Genomic DNA, 18,403 nt, shown 5'->3' on the forward strand with positions numbered 1-18,403 from the left:
TAATATATAAATACACTTATATAATTTATTATACACGTATGAATAAATACAGGTGCCAATGGGCCTCAGGATTTGGAATGTGTAAAAGTTAATGTTTTTTCTTTTTTACACTAAGATCCCTTAAATTGAAAAATTTGAAAAAATTCACAATAATAGCTCTTCGGATCACTATTACGTGGTAAAGAATCTGAGATAATACAAAATTTGATTCCGCCTGGGAAAATTTTTTGCATGCTTACTCGGCTATACCCTTTCAACTCAGGTTCAATTGTTTGAACAATTTGAATTGGCTGAAGCATTACTTTTCCGTAGTTAAGTATTTTAAATAGTTTGAAAAATTTTATTTTGTTAAAATATTTGATTTTTACCGACTTTTGAAAGATTGAAATATGTTTCAGTACTACATACGCTCATTTTGCGATTTACTTGCAAAAAACAAATGTTTAAACAAATTAAAATTATTTAAACAGTTGAAATATATTAAAAATATGACTCGGTATTCTTAAAAGGCCGATTAATGAATATTTATAAAAAAAACTTTTAACAAGCGTTAGTAAATCGCAATATTAAAAAAATATAAAAATATATAAAAATATAAAAAATATTAAAAAGCTAAATCAAAAGAGGCCATTGACTTCATTTCGTTTCTCGACACGTAATAGTCCGAGATCCCGCTGCAAAATTCGACATTTATAATGTTAATGCAAAAATTAAATTTTGTAAACTGTATTGTCATTAATTGGCCACTGCTGTAAACGGTTGCCATAGTCATTTGAGTACAAGGTTCGAAAAACAATGCCAAAACAGCAATTGTTTATGGCATTTTTTTAATGAGCAAACATATTGCTTAAGAATTTTTTTTTGTTTTTAATGAAGAACTCGGTCACTGGTTCAATATGGCAATGGGTTGCCGTAGTGTAACCCGTGCTTAATCTCAGTTGCCCGGTCAAAATGGTGACTACCTTTTGAATTTTTCGCAACTATCGAGTGAATGGACGAATTTTGCTTAGAAATGAAGAGCGTAAAATTTTAATTATTATGAAGATTTTCGACAGGATTAGGTTGAGCATTTATGCACAAAAAAACGTTCATTTGGAATCTTCATGACATCTTTATTAAACCTGATTGAATTTTGAAACCTTTATCACAATTATTGAATTTTTCAGTTACTGAATGGTATTCAATTAATCAATTTCAATAACTCAATTAAATAAAATTCTTAATATCATAAATTAGTTTATTACAGATTAAATTAATTATTTATTATTAATATTTATTGAATGATAATACTATTAATTGCATTATCAATTCAATTCTTAATTAAGTTATTTAATCAAAGTCCAATTATAATTGAGTTTTAATTATTAAATTTTAACTTGTAGGGATTTTAGGCTTCATTTAGGGCTAATTCAATGCCCTATTGTCAGACTTGAAGCTCGGAATTTATTTTTAAAACCTGTGGTACTGCTAGCTTAACGCTAAGCTAGCAGGACTAAACATAGAAAAAATTAATTCAGCAATATTTCTTTGCACAATAATTTAGGACTCATTTAGGGCTTATTTAATGCCCTATTGTCAAATTTGATACTCCGCATTTAAAAACAAAAAACCTGTGGCCCTGCTAGCTTAACGTTAAGCTAGCGGGACCACATGTTTAAAAAAAAATCCGGAGCATCAAATATGGCAACAAGGCATTAAATTAGCCCCAAATTCTCTATAGGTTAAATTTAATAATTAAAATTCAATAATAATTGGACTTTAATTAAATCACTTAATTAATTAAGTTTAATCATTTTAGTTTAGGTATTATTAATTTAATCTGTAATAATTCAATTTATGATATTAAGAATTTAATTAAATTGCTAAATTGAATACAATTCAGTGACTAGGAAATTGAATAATTGTAATAAAGGTTCCAACATTCATGAGGGTTTCAAAATTCAATCAGTTTTAATAAAGATGTCATGAAGATTCTAAATAAACGTTTTTCCTTGCATAAATGTTTAACCGAATCCTGTGGAAAACAACACTCAAGTACCACTGTCATAGGTAAGGACGAGCGAGAAAAAATCTGTTTTCGTTCCGTCCTTCCCTTTTCAATGGATCGTGGCGCCGATCCGTGTGTCGCCTTATTGCGCCGAGCGACATTTTTTAAAGCGAGCAACAACTTGTTTGCAACATCGGAGCCGTGGCAACCAGGTTGCATAATGATTGCAATTTTACGCTATTTATTTCTATGCAAAATTCGTCCATTAACTCGATAGTTGCGAAAAGTTCAAAAGGTAGTCACCACTTTTACCTGGCAACTGAGATTCAGCACGGGATACACTATGGAAACCCATTGCCATATTGAACCAGTGACCGAATTATTCATTAAAAACAAAAATAATTCCTTAACAATATGTTTGCCAATTTAAAAAAATGCCATAAACAATTGTTGTTTCGGCATTTTTTTTCTAACTTTGCACTAAAATGTCTATGACAACCGTTTACAGCAGTGGCCAATTAATGACAGTACAGTTTACAAAATTTGATTTTTGCATTAACATTATAAATGTCGAATTTTGCAGCAGGATCTCGGACTATAAGTTGAATTGTGTGCACGGATGGAGAAAAATGTGTCGCGAACAGTTTTCACTGAAAGTCAGTTGTGTTCACCGCTCCATTGGAATTTTACCAAGGGAAAAGTTCTATCAATTGATGTTCAAAATCATAAGGTTTTGCGAAAAAAATCTGGTTCTGTAAAAACTAGTACATTTTCATAGTTTTCAAGATAAAATCAGGACACCAGGACAGATGGGCACAACAAGGACATATCCTGGAAAACCAGGACGTCTGGTAACCCTACAAAACCCTTAAAATTTATGATTGAATTCTGTTTTTCTGAAGAATTCTGAACGAAATACTAAAATAAGGAATTATTTAAAACATATCATCACCCTTTAATATCAGATTTACAAAAAGCTGAATTTGAAGCTTTTTTTAGCATTCGAACAAAATTGTGGGAAAGATTAAAGAAATTCGAAATGTGAAAAATAAGGGCTACCCTAATGCACATACAACTTAATTCTAAGTGTCAGTGATGTCCATGAAAATGCAATATGCCAGTGCCATCGAATTCAGAGGTTTGGCCGGTTTTCTGTTGGGAGATGAATAGACCGAGTGGATTAACTATGATTTTATTTTCGAAAACTGAAAAAGTTTTCAGGAACTTAGTAAGCATAGAATATATTTTCTATCTTAATTACAAGGACCTTGAAAACAAGATTGTGAAGACTTCTCATATGAAATTAGACATTATATAAACTACCAAAGAAAATATTTCTTTCTGATCGTCAGGTTACTTAAAGTTACAACTAACCAGTGAATCGCTCTTCGACTCGACGTGGAATGTATACAATTATGATACCGTAATGTGAACGGCCAACGCTACAGTAAAAAAAATTGCAAAAATATCGAAAGCCAACTAACATTGCAGCAATATTTTATGACATTTATTATTCTTCTCTAATCATAGTATAAATGTTGTGACTTTAAGGTAGGACATGATTACAAGTAGAGTAGTTTAACGATTTTCGAAATCCACTATCAACGACAGGATACAAAATACACTGTTGAGATTTTTTCAAACAATACGAAGATGGCAAAGAAAACATCATGTAGACCATCATAATTAACCCCAAAAATTTTTCTATAAAAAATGCACGGACTATTAAATGTCATCTTCAAGGTTAACGTGGTAATATTGTTTATATTCAATAAGAATTGAGGCATTTTATGTCGAATCAACACGCTTTTTTATAATTTCATCCGTTTAGCTAAATTTGTAACGCTGGCGTCTCTTTGTTTTACTGAGCTTTTTACCGGAAATGTACAAGATAATTCAAACTGAATTTAAACAGTTTTATACACGTATTGTGAATATTGGATTTTTTGATTCGAATTGAAAACCAATAACACAGAAAAAATCAAGCGTAATCTTTAACCGAATTAAGAGAATCCACTTCCTGAAGAAACTACCTTCACGTGGTAAAATTTACCCATAACAATGTATAAAGGGAATGTAAAAATTATTCAGTTTCAAATAACATCGTATAAAATCAATATTGACAAACAGATGTTAAGATTTTTGCAATCCCGTAACTTGACACAAACTCTTTTTTTATAAGAAACGTCGAATGCCTCAATTATTAATTTCTTAAAGATAACTCAAAAAGTCCTTTCTTCTTCCTTTCAATAATCTAGAGAAAATTAAATATGTTAATAATGAAAACTTTATCTTGCATTGAATTAGCTAATAAAAAACATTTAAAAGTATGGAAATAGACTTGTACAGAAGTAAAAAAACACTAATCTTGAGTAACTGAAAAATTCTGTTTAAAGTTAACTTATATCTATTATATCGGATATGCGTTTCGAGTCTTTTGATCCTTGCAAACTTTTAAGTCAATTTCTTCGCCCTGCGTGAAACTTTAAGAAGATTCGATTTATTTCAAACGAAATTCAGAGGCAGAAAATCCATCATTAAAATTGAATTTCTAGACTCCAAAAAAACCGATCTAAATTTAATTGAATGCTCAAAGTTCAAGTTAAGATTGTAATGAAACTCCTTTCATTAGGTCCGGATTTTTTAGGCGAAGAAACTGGCTCTTTTAAAATCATCCGTTTAATTTCTGGTTACGCAAGAGCATAAGCGTGGATGATATGATGCGTCGGCCTCAAATTCTTATCCTAGTATAATACGTACTTTTTGGTAACAATTTCTCCGTTTTTTATACATTTTGGTACCCTTTAGACATACTGAAAGTTATCCTTGGTGGTAAGTAGAGGCAGTTTCTCGACGCTGTGCTTCAGATCAAAGCTGTGGAGCCAATCAGAGCTTGGCTTGGCTTCCAGGCCACAGAAGCTGCAGTTGCAGAAATCAGCTGCGTTTTGCAGGGCGCCGCGATGGAAAGGATTTCCCTTGTCGAAGTGCCGATAACGACTTGCGTTTATTCGCTCGTTCGTCGTCATTCCCAAAATCATGATCTATTTTAAGAAAACATTAGTATTAATTACTTTTAGCACTTTGATGTTTCAAGTTTAAAACTTTGAAATATTAAAGTTGCTTAATACTTTTATTAACTTCTTGTTTAGATACTAAAATAATTATCTATGCATAAAAAAGTTTCTGAAGTAACGCACTAAATACTAATACATTTTATGAAAACATTTTTACATGAGCTCCGCCCCCCTGTCTTGCCCCTCTCAAAACACTTCCCTATTTCACTTACAACCTATTGCTTATTACAGTCCTGGCCATCATCCCCATTTTTTCTGTTAGAGAGCGTAGAGGTAGCAAGCTACCCTTAAAGGGTCCTTTATTGAATTCTGGAAGATAACCCTGGAAACGCTTCGCATCATTTTGAGGTAGTATTATAGCGCTCACTCCCTGCAAGTGTCGCAGGATGTGTTATATCACGGACCCTTACATCTAATTTTTTGATCACCTTAGTGATAAACACTTAACAGCTGACAGCATTCTATCCGAGATGTCCGAAATGCACTTTGCTTCAGGTTTTTACTGGGTGTCGTGTAGGGGAAGCAAGCAAGTTTACCAGTCATTTTTTGCGACAGCAGTTATCTTTCTTATCTTTCCCCCAGCTTTAAATATTTTTTAAATGAAAAAGTATCTGCAAACATGTGGTAATCGATTCTCTGTGATCCATTAAAAAAATTTGTCTCAAAACGATTAAAAAAACCATTAAAAAATTACATTCAATTACTTGATATAACACCTTTAGGATTCAGGCAACCCTCAGGCGGCTTTGAAAAGAAATTTTTTTATGTTAGGGTGTGCGGTTCTTGATGAATATTTCGCCTGATCGAATTAGGGAGGCAAGTTTTTTCTATGGTCTTCCATTAAAGAAGTGTGCAATGGTACGATATGCGAAGCTGCATGTCATCTTTTGAAAGAGTTCCAAACTGACTTGCTTTTTTACATTTTCTGAGAATAACTTATTTCAGTCGCAAAATTCTGTACGCCCTTTGAGCCCTTTTCCAAGTAAGGCCCTTTATCTAACAAGATTTCCGAATTATGCTGAAAGGGGCTAACAAAAAGATTAAAATTTTGATATTAAATTAAACAATTATATAAATCTGAACAACCACTTTCATCAAATTTTTGCAGTAAATTTGCATAAGTAACCAAAAAGAGCTTTATTCAAAAAATGCTGAACAAGTGCCTCATCTTTTCAGCTTAGATTTAAAGAAATTGAGGAAATATTTTTAAAAATCAAATTAGGAAGACTTTTGTTAGCCTTGTGCAGTAAAATTCGGAAATTTTTTTGGATAAAGGGCCTTACCTGGAAACGGACTCAAAGGGAGTTTGTAAGACGTCACACCGTGGCTGCTTCAGTTTTAAGGACTGTATATTATATATATTCTGATTTTACAAAGGGCATGGATTAATTTTTTTTTTAGGTGTGCTGAGAGATAAACGCACGACATGCCAAAAGTATGAGAGTATTATTACGCCTAGATATTTTTCGTATTTTCTATTCACCCAAAGTATCATCTTTTGTTTTTTTTTTCATTCTTCTTCTTTTACTCTTTTTGAAAGAATTAGGATGATGGTCGTGGGGGCTAAAGCGCAGGCTTCGTACCCACTCGTCAGCTTGCGGGTTCGATTCTCGCCTCGCACTCTGAAAGAGCCTCGGCGGCCCACGCGGTCAACACTAGCCTAGCAAGGGAGTTGTACATCTCCGGAGACTCATGGGACCGGTACCTCTGGAGAAAAAGATTCTCTAAGTACTTAAAGCTGTTGCTCTGGGTGGTTCGGAACCCACCTCAAATTGTAGGCCCCCCTCCCACAACCAAGTAAGTGTGTGGTGGGTATGTAAAGGAATAGGGAAGAAGGTCAAAGAAAAATGTAAATCCTTACGGGACACATTAGAAGCTTCTAATCCAACTCTCTTTGAGAGTTTTAGTGGACCTACGTCTGACGAGTGGAACTCCCTTGATGTAAAAGCTGCAACCTATCTGGCCATGGCTAGTAGTGCATGTGCATATCACAGTTTGTGAAGATTCAGAAAAATCATACAAAGTTGTAAAAAATAAGTTATATAAGATAAAAAAACATAACTGGATTCCGTAATAAGTTTCGAGCACTATCATCAAACATTCATGATTCTTGGGATTGATTCGAATTTCCATGCATTTATCATGAAAAACGGTATGTAATAAACGTGAGGACAGGGACTTTGCACTCGTGGAATGTCCCTCTTATTCCGCTTTTATCACCTTATGCTATTTACTCGCAAGTAACGCAAAGGTTTCCCAGGAGTGGCATCACATAAAACCATTATGAAATTCTCACCATTTTCGATAAAATAATCAATTCAAAAAATATGTTACGCACCTGATAACACTGACAAGCCAAGAGTGTTCCAACCCAAATTGAATGAAGAGTAGTGTTGGCCATAACCCACATGACCCAAGCATCGCAAGTCGCGGCTGCAACCAAATAATTATCCGCTGTGTGACCATGCGTTAAATTTGTCCAGCATTCGAACTGCCAATACTGCACACTTGCGGACAAAATTATTATGCACAGGCCAAGCAACGACGTCAGAAACCCTAAAAAGTATTTGTGATTGTGGGCACCTGTTGATAATAAAATTATATCAATCGAAGAGTTTTTACTGGAATGAAGCGATTGGAAACTCATATCAAGCTTGTTTTATTTAATATATATATATATATATATGGTACATTCTTCGCGGGTAATTTAAGATTTTCTGAGGAGCAAATGAAAAGAAACATTCAAACTTTTTCACGGTGTGTCTCAAGTGAGTTCGACCCAAAAGGGCTCTCAACTCTCTTTTCTTTCTTATCTTATTTCTGTAATACCCCACGATCAGTATTATATTTATATTATTTTTATATTGAATACTTTTGGACAACTCGAACGTATTAAAATTATTTGCAACAGATGTCAAAAGTCGGTTTTAACCGTTTGTTTAGAAAGGTTGAATTTTTAGAGCATATTCTGTTTAAAAAAAACTGAACTTAAATTAAAGTTTTATATCTTATAGTTTAGGGGACATGGCCTTCAGGATTTATGTTTTAGTGAAATATTTGCTAATTTTATGAGCATCGTAGATTAAAGTTGGTAGCGCCCCTAGAGTCACCACTGGGGACCACAGCATGCGGGACAGTGATGATGGTGAGCTGCGAGATGGTAAGGCAGATCTCACTAATCAAACAGCTGCTCAGCAAGAACATTTGCGACAAATGTTAAGCAGTGGAACATCAACTGTGCCTGCTAAGGATGCTTTGGCTAGCGTTAACTATTTGCAGCCAACTACTTCAACAACCAACGTGGATTTATGCCAGGAAGATCATGTGCGGATCAAATGTTTAGCTTAAGACAGATCCCAGAAAAAAGTTTGATAGTAAGAAAGTATGTTTTCTGTGCATGTGCTCCTACAAGCAATAAAAACAATATATACTTGGAACAAAGCGAGTGTAAGAGTTAATGGAAAACGGAGTGACTGGTTCGATATTATGCAAGGTGTTAGACAAGGTTGCATTATGTCTTTATGGCTGCTTATAATATCATGGACAAGTGTCTACGAATGGCCCTCTTCGATGAAGGAAGTCTGACTCGCGAAACAGTAAGGGTATTTTGGTTAGCGTTCGCAGACGATAAGGTTATTATGACAAAATCAATCAAAGACTTGCAAAGAATGCTGAACAAACTGAATAATCACTGGTGACGAAAAGATATATGAGGAGTTAGATAGGAGTTTAAACGAGGAGAAAAAGGTTATCGGTAGAGCAGGCCCCATTGTCAGATGTTAAAACATATCAAATAAATCTAAAATGTCAACACGTAATTCTATATTTGTACCGACTGTGCTATACGGTAGCGGGACATGGACCTAGCAAGAAAATGATAAGAGTAAAATTAACGCAATTCGCATGAAATTGCTGTGCATAATACGCGGGAAAACTCTGATGGACAAACTGAATAACGAGATAACGCTCAAAGAATGTGCTGCAGAAGAAACTCTAGTTGACACATGGGAAATATATCGGTTAAGATGGTTCGGGCATGCTGAGAGAATCAAAGATGAACGCCTAACGAAACAAGTGTATTAAAGTAAAATAAATAGCGTGCCTAGAGGCAGACCGCAGATAAAATGATTAGAATGTGTGAATAAGACCATAATTAGAAGAGAAATAAGAAGCCACAGAAACACGAAAACTTGCATGTAAAAAATGCATGGACGTGAAGGAAGCTAGAAAAGTATGCTAGGAAAGAAAAGTATGGCGATAAATAATTAATAAAAACAGTGTCAGTAGAGCGAATGACGCCTGACAAGAGACCTTGGATAATCATTGTACCGAGTGGGGAACCTCATAGGACTACTTTGTGAGATTCTTAATTTGGGGCGTTTGCTAGAGAGATTGATCAGCTAGCTGATACGGAGCAGTGTTGCGAAACGAACGTGTTACTCAAATGAGTAACATAAGAATTCAATATCAATCTAAAAAACCTATATTTCCTTTCTCACATTACTCCCCTTCTCACCGAGTGAGTCGCGTCTACCGCGAAAGGGAAAAGGCTCTCCTCTCTCCTCTCATGACTTTGACGGCAATGTTGGCGGTAGCATTGCGACTGACAGGGTTTCCCATGCCAAATAGGCTGATAACGAAGAGGAGAGGGACTAAGTAGAACACCAAAACCCATCAATGAAAAATGGAGAATATGTTAAAGATTTTGAAACGCTTGTCGCTTCCTGAGGATCGTCGGGGCGCCCCTGGAGCCACAGCTGTGGGCCACAGCATGCGGGACGGTGGCGATGGTGAGCTGCGAGATGGTCCGGCAGATCTCACTGATCAAACAGCTGGCCAGCAAGAACATCTGCGACAAACGGTAAGCAGTGGAACATCAACTGTGTCTGCTGAGGATGCTTTGGCTAGCGCTAGCTATTTGCAGCCGACCACCTCGACAGAAATACCGTGGGAGAGCATCAATTGAGATACTACAATGAAAGAGGAATTAATGCGTCTCTATTACGAAAGTGCGAAGTTTGAAAAGAAAATGGAAAAAGGGTACAATTTAAGAACAAAATTTGCTGCAAAGTATCCTAATATACAAAAAGTCGCACTAAGAGATCTTATCGCTAAGCTGAAGGACATTACGATTAATCTACATGCTACAGAAGACCGAACAATGGAGATTAAACAACAGGTTGACTTGGCATGGAAAAACGACGGCAATGAACATCAGTTAGAGAAAGCCGCGTCAAACGGTTAAGCAGGAGCAATTGATGTTCTTCCTCAATCTATTGATGATCCAATACCATCAAATCCTCCAGAGGTGGATGACATTATACAACCAGAGGCAGAAGCAGAGGTTCAGCAACCAAAAAAGCGACGTAAATGGAATAACCATATGAACAGAGATGTTATGTGCCTTTATTTTTTGGTAGAGAAATGTGGGCAAAGTGTGAGGAGAGAATATCATAGACTTTTCTTACTTAAATACCCAGAGCTAGCCACAAAAATGAATGAGCAGAATCTGGCAGATCAAAAACGCTCAATATCTGTAAACAAACTGCTTTCGGCTGTCGAAATAGCTGCTATCAAAATGGAAGTGGAACAGCAGCTTCTTATTGATGAACTCGCGATGAAAGATGTGGATAACGAAGACTTGATTGATGCTGAAGACATAGGTGCTAGTGATAATGAACATCATGCACCGGATCCATTAGAACCACATCCGGATATTACAAACGATGATGTAGATAGGGAAAGCTCAGAAAAACTACAGCACCTGGAAAGGAATTTTGGTCATGCTTTACTAGAGTTCAGATATGTAGAACCAACACTAAAGCATACTCTGCCCAAAATGAACATGACAAATGATCTGCGTGCACTAATAGCACATCTCGACAGCAAAGTTTTACCTACGTATTTGAACGTAGCACGAACTTCGTTAGAGGTGCAAACTCTTGTATACTGTGCAGCTGTGGCAACCGTTAGAACGTTGTGACGGAAAACTAGGCCTGTAAATGCAGTTTTTGTCCCAGCAAGGGATCGAGATCCACCATGGAAGATCAGGCTGGATAAGGATGTTAGCAAAGTAAGGTGCAAATTGGATCGATTAACTCAATATAAAAAGGGAAATAGAACCAGAAAGCTAATGTACCATGTTACTAAAATCATCCACCCTCGGCACATCGAGACATTAATACCAGCAATATTGGATGAAAAATTTAGACGCTCAACGGCAGAGACTGGATGTTCTGACTGCCAGACTGCATCGGTACAAGAAAAGTAATGCACGAAGTCAAAAAAATCAAAACTTTCAGACAGATGAAAGAAGATTCTATCGTGAACTGAGAGTAAAGCCAAATAACCACCAAGGCACTTTCAGATGATCATTGAACACCCAGATCTGATGCCAGGTTTTATGCTCCAGGGTACTACGTATGTATATGATACCAAAAAAAACCAGACGCTCAAAATCCATCTGACTTTCGACCGATAGCCTGTCTTTCAATAATTTATAAATTTCTTACGCTATCATTGCAGATAAGGTATATTATCATTGCCTACAAGCAAGCGTTTCCTTCCATGCCGCATGACTATTTGCTTGAAGTCTTAAAACTTTACAAAATATGCCAATGCGTTATTGACTTTCTAAGCCTTGGGATGAGGCTCTGAGGTACAAGAATCAAGTATTTTGATCATGGTAAACCAAGGATAACTAGATCAATACGCTTTATGACGGGTATATTTCAAGGAGACTCCTTCAGCGCACTATGGTTCTGTTTAGCGTTGAATCCATTGAGCAAAACACTAAATGGCACGTCTTATGGGTTTAAAATTCATGATAATGAGGATGGCCATCAAGTGACCATATTCTTTACATGGATGACCTGAAGCTGTACGCTAGTTCAGCCCAGAAACTGCAGCAAGTGATCGATGTCTCAAAGCAGTTTTCGAATGATATCCACATGGAGTTCGGACTAGATAAATGTTGAACAGTGCATTTAATCCGAGGGGAATTAGGGACTGCAGAGTTAGAGAAAGAGTTCGAAAATAACATCGAGGCAATGGCTGCAGGCTATAAATATCTGGGTATTCTTTAATCTAAGGGTATTCAAAATACGATAGTTAAGAAAATCCTATTTTAACAGCAAACGAAATGTTCCGCTTTACAGTACCATTTGTCAAGCAGATCTTGACTGCCCGCCCTTAAATTTGTCTTCAGACGGGACCTTGAATATCAGGGCAGAAACCATAGAGGAATTAGAAATACAATGGAGGCAGAAAGCCATCCATGGCGAGCACCCCAACACGTTAGATCAAAATAAAGTGGATAGTGAGGCATCTAATATTTGGCTAAGAAAGAGTGTTCTGTATCCTTTGACGGGAGATTCGTCATTGCAATACAGGGCAAGGTTGTCAGCACCAGGAATTATCGCAAACATGTGTCACATCAAGACGTGGTTGACCGGTGCAGATTATGTGAAGATACCAACGAATCCATCGAACACATTATTGATGGCTGTCGCGTAATGGCTCAGAGAGAATATATGCACAGACATAATGATGTAGCGGTTATTATAGATCAACAACTTTCCCTAAACCTAGGACTCTTAAAAGAATGGATGCCCTTCTATAGATACATTTCAATGTCCGTTTTATAAAGCGAAGATTACATTTTATATTGGGATGTTACTATCCAAACAGATCAGTACATCCGGGCCAATCGACCTGACATCGTGATGCGAGAAAAAAAGTTGGAAGAGTCTACATTATCGACATTGCTTGTCCGCTTAAGCGAAATTTGCAGTCAACCTATACAACTAAGATCCACAAGTATAGCGAGTTAAGCCATGAAGTTAAGACCATATGGAAGAATGTGAATCATGAATCTATTCATCCCATTGTGATTTTGGCTCCAGGCAATGTGCATGCAATATGCACTGAACACCTTGAACATTTAGGAGTCAGGAGAGTATTAGCAGCAGATCAGAAGGCGGTTTTATTAAACACCTGTCGCATTGTAAGAAACTTTTTTGACCATCAGGAAGCGAGCGACTAAAAACCCGTGGAGTGGAAGATGGCAGCCCTAATAAAGCATCCAGTCACTTGACTTAGTCCGTGGCTATGACGTATAACCGGGTTCACCCGAGTAAAAGTTTAATAAAACATAATAATGTAATAATGTAATTTTAAAACTCCAGTCCGAACATGGTACACAACTTCTGGTGCAAGTACTTAATGAGTATGCATCCTGCGTTGCTAAATGGTTTTTAGAAGATCATCGAACACCCAGATCTGATGTTGCTTCAAAAACCAGACTGTCGAAATCCATCTGAATTTCGACCAATAGCCTGTCTTCAAACAGTTTATAAATGTCTTACAACAATCATTGCAAATGTGTATTCTCATTGTCATGTTTCAAGCTCTTAAACATCAAAGAAACTTGCACATGGTATACATTGACTACCTAGTGGACACGAATGACGTCTTAACATCATTGCGACACATTTACGATATTCTATGTACATGTAGTTAAGGTGCCTTTACGGTATCGTAAAGACGTTGTATGATCTGACGATGTCTTTACGATATCGCAAATACACCTTAACGACATGGACATAGGATTTCGTAAAGATGTCATAAGTACGTCGCCGAATGTTGTGTCCACTGGGTACAAACAAACGTTTTCTTTCGTACCGCGTGACTTTTTGCTTGAAGTCTTAACCCTCACAGCCTACACTTCAATATCTCTGGATCAAATTAAAGTATCGGGATAAATTTTTTTAACTGAAGTTACAAGTCTCACAAAAATGAATATTGTAAAATTAATTGAATGAATTAAACACATACTATAAATATTTTCACAAAACTAAAACTACACCGCGAGCCGAAAATATCGTCTGCGTATTTAACACCCAGTCTACGCTGAGAGTGTTTATATATATTAAGTTCGCTGTAGTGGCGCTATCAATATCCCCATACTACCGAGAAGTGCGGACCCTTCTCGGTGTGTTATAAGAACTTTTTTCAGCAGCCTTCGGAAAAAAATTATTGATGGATGTCGCATAATGACTCAGATAGAATATACGCACACACATAATGATGCGGCGAACATTATACATCAACAACTTGCCCTAAGCAATAGATACATCTAAATATCCGGTTTATAAAATGAAGATTACATCTCATATTGGGATGTAACTATTTAGAAGGATCATTTTGTCCGAGCCAATCGACCTGACATCGTAATGTGAGAGAAAACGGTGGAAAATTCGCTATCGACATTGCTTGTCCACTTAACTGGAATTTGCAGACAAGCTATACAACCAAGACCCATAAGTATAGCGAGCTAAGGCATGAGGTACGGATAATATAGAGGAATATGAAATATGCATCTATTCATCCTTTTGTTGTTTTAGCTACATGTGATGTGCAAGTAAGATGCAATAAACATCTTGAACATTTAGGAGTTACTACGGTACTGGTAGCAGCTCAGAAGGCGATTTTATTAAAAAACTGTCACATTTCAAGAAACTTTCTAGACCATCAGGAAGCAAGCGACTAAAAACCAATATAGTGGCAGATAGTAGCTCTAAGAAAGAGTCCAGATTCGACTTTTGTCTCCTCCGACGCTCACGGCCAAAAATTTCCCGGTCAAAAACTAAATTCACTTTCATTTCCCGCCTTTTCCTGGTCGCGAGTCTAGCTCAATTTAGCTAAACTTTTTCTTCAATATTAATTTTCCGGCCCTAACTTTCGGGACAATCATTTTATTCCTTGAAAGATTTTCTACAAAACTCGTTCGTAATTCTTAATTTTAAGAAATTTAGGTAGGAATTATACTATTTTTATTTGTATAAATAATATTTCTCTATAATAAAATTGTTGTAACAAAACCCCTTCGTTTGTTTTTACAATAATAAAATTTAAGTTCGAATCTTTGGGCAAAGAAATCCGTTATTTGACAAATATTTTTATTAACCAATATTTTGTACAGAAAATTACCATTGGTGACCTTTAATTATTATTTCATAAATGTGAAAACCAGGCTTCAATGTTTTCTATGAAAAACATAATCCAGGTGTTAACAGAACGAAATCAGAATTAATAACAGGGTAAATTTATTCAGAAACAAGCACTTGTAACAAAATTGACCTTCAGTGCACATTAAATATATATTTTAATTTTCACAAGAATCATGTGTTACTTTTTCGCAAAAAAAAAAATATAATAATTTGTGGGCCTGCCAAATTATTAAAAAATAAATAAAACTGGAAAAATACCATTTTAAAAAGTTTTTAAAATTAAATATCTGTTGAGTTCTTTCAGGCACTACTAATTTTTAATAGCCATGGTTTCAAATTTATCTGAAATTATACGATTTTAGTTGCTCTAAAATAATGATGCAAGTATTAAAAGACGCTCATTTCCAATTGTGCCACTCTAAACGACTTCATTTTTTAACTAAATAATTATAAATGTGTCAATCTTAAATTATCGAACACTTTAAATTAAAAAATCTTGCATATTTAAATTTCAAATTGTTCAATATACTGAATACTACACATTTTTAATATTTTCATTATTAAGACTTTAAATATTTTTGAAATTATGATTAGCCCTTTGTAGAGCATCGGAACTAAATAGCATTTGACTTTATTAAGAAATCAAAACAAAAATAAAAAAATCACATTTTATAATTTCGCTTATTTTAATTCTTTCTACTTTAAGAAAGTCATTAGAGGGAAGAAAGTTGTTTTCTTATAAACAAACAAAAAAAGTGTTTTAAAAAGTTTTAAAAAGCTTAGTGTGCCCTTATTCTTAGTGTGCCTTATAACTTTGTGAAACCGTTTTTTTAAAAGGAAAGTAAATCGGACAATACTCATCCGTTTTGATTAAAGATTTACATAAGAATTCACGCACTTGGCTGGAGTCCCTTGTACTTCCACCTGTTTCTAATTAACGCGGTCCAGCAAACTTTTTGAAAAATTGCCGAAATTTATAAAGTTGAATATACATCAGAACACTTGATCTAGGCCCTAAGTCTGACCTTGAAGCAGGACCTACTTTTATTGAGAAACAAGAAGCAATGAGGATTTGCGATGTTTCTCAGCCGGTTGGCTATTTTAAATTAGCATCATGGTAACAGAAATACCTTCAAACCTACTCGTTACTTAGGGGAGCGCACCCAACAATAGATAATGATCTAATAGTAGATAATCATTAATTATAAGTACAAATGTAAGTATAATAATAAATTCCAATTTCAATATATTAACACGAATAAAACTAAACATAAACAAACTATGAATAAAACGTCATAAAAGCACTTAATGAGGAAGGTCCTGTTCTCCTTTTGCATCAGACCAATTGAAGAGAGCGCTGGCCGCATCTTCTGCACTGGAAGTACCTTACACTGGAAGTCTTACACTGGAAATGCCATGATTTTATAGGATTCGTTTCGTCTTTATACTTTACTCACAGATTGTAAATCTTGTAAGAAGTATTTCGTGACTGAAGTGACTGCCGAGTGTAAGCTACGTTGGCTCATCCAGAGTTAGTCTGTGGAAATCAGAGACAGCGCTAGCATTTAAGGGTTGCCAGATCACCCGCTTCTTTGAACAACCTTTCTTTGAGGGCCGTTTATGTAAAAGATTCGGCTTTCTCATCAAGCGGAGCATTCTGTCATCAATGACCTGATCATCAGAGTTTTTACTAGTACGTGATGCCCGACGCGTTACACAGGGTACAACAAATTCTTACATAGTCCTCAATATTCGGGATCTAACTGTTCGGAACTACATGGTCTAACGCTTAGCATTTCGTCAGAAGATCGTTGATGGCCTCTATAGCCCATCGTATTTTTGTAACCAGTCGAGATTTGTTGTCCTCGAGACACGTATGCTTTGAGCCTTTTGTGAGGAACTGGGACATCTTTCTAATGAAAGCAAAGTCTCCAAAAGTTGTGAACAATCCCGAAAACCTCGATCGATAACAAAAACACTATCAGAAGTTAGCCTCGATCGAAAATCAAGAACTTCTGTCTTCAAAAGACGAGTCAAAATATTCAAGCGGTCTTCCTTTCTGGATGGAGAAACACGACTTTAAAACCAGTAATTTGAACTTTTTTCTATGTACACGAGTCCCATGCATCGCCCCCCACTTTTATGTTTTCTTATGATCCGGAGGGGAATTGTTGGTCAAACTAATCTAACAGATTACGCAACAAAGTAGGCCTGACTTTTGCATTCCATTGCATTGAGAAAATGCAAAAATAATTAAAAACTTGATGGTGTTTACAAAAAAGAAAACAAATATATATATATTAAAAAATAAGAGTAAATATGACTAATTATTAAAAAAAAAGAAAAAGTTATGAAAATATGTAGTTTAATATGAATAAAATTTAATTTTGAAATACATTTTGAAAGCAGTTCGAACTTCATATTTCTATGATTTATTTTGCTGATATTATTGATTCTATTATTTGTTGAAGTTAAAAAAATTTATTTATTGTTGTAATTATTAATGTAGCTAATGAAAAAATTAATAATATTAAAGACCGCAATGACAAAAATATTTAAAACGTATACATTATTAGAAGAATTGATAATAAATATATTACGTACATCCAATATAAATAATATAATAATTAAAATATGTAAGACGACATCTTAAGTTGCACAGGAAAGAATCTTTGTACCATTAAAATCTTAACAATATCATGTATTGAAGAAAATATTTTTTTAAAGTAATGGTAATTGTAATTAAAATGTTTGAGGGAATAATTTGTTAAAAAGTCAATGATAAGATTAATAAATGAGAAAATGGATTTAATATCATTTAATATAATTTATATATTTATTTGAATTGAAAGGGATCATCATATATACATTTATACAGTTCGATCATTTATTCGTTGCTTAATGTTGAAAACTTTTTTCTCGCTGCATTCAACCCCTAATAATTTTATTAAAAATTTTTAATTTAAAGGAGATTTTGAATTAAATAGTTAATTATATCAGGGAAAACCTCATTTCTAAAATGAACAGACTATAAACTATTGAACTCTATAAACAAACGTACCGTACTCATGACGCACAGTGGGAGGAAATACACTTTTTTCGTTCAGCTTGACGCTCCGAACTTTAGTCTCCTCTATTTGTTTATTAATCATTTTTTCACTCAAAGTATGGAAAAACTAAAATTTTGTATATAATAATTTTTTACGCTTTAATAAAGGATCAGGAAAACTTTATATTGTCTTAAATGAATGTTTAAGGAGTCAAAAAATACAAATAATTTGTTTATTATTCCATTTATTTGTTATAAACAAATTTGATAAACAAATTGACAA

General features: G+C 35.0%; 1 protein-coding gene across 5 annotated transcripts in view; it reads right to left on the reverse strand.

The window, feature by feature from the left end:
- Window positions 1-3,479: 3,479 nt before the first annotated feature.
- LOC117172790 (palmitoyltransferase Hip14) overlaps window positions 3,480-18,403 on the reverse strand; it is a 90,671-nt gene continuing 75,747 nt past the window's right edge. For 4 of the 5 annotated variants that reach the window (XM_033361009.1, XM_033361006.1, XM_033361007.1 and 1 more), the window contains 2 exons: window positions 7,400-7,644; window positions 4,792-5,028 (listed from right to left, as the gene is read on the reverse strand). In XM_033361009.1, coding sequence (XP_033216900.1) covers window positions 4,792-5,028; window positions 7,400-7,644 — 482 coding nt within the window. Of the gene's footprint in view, window positions 5,029-7,399; window positions 7,645-18,403 lie in introns of all 5 variants that reach the window. The other variant, XM_033361008.1, reaches the window with a different exon arrangement.

Source organism: Belonocnema kinseyi, chromosome 5, assembly GCF_010883055.1.
Source record: "Belonocnema kinseyi isolate 2016_QV_RU_SX_M_011 chromosome 5, B_treatae_v1, whole genome shotgun sequence".
Lineage (NCBI taxonomy): Eukaryota > Metazoa > Arthropoda > Insecta > Hymenoptera > Cynipidae > Belonocnema > Belonocnema kinseyi.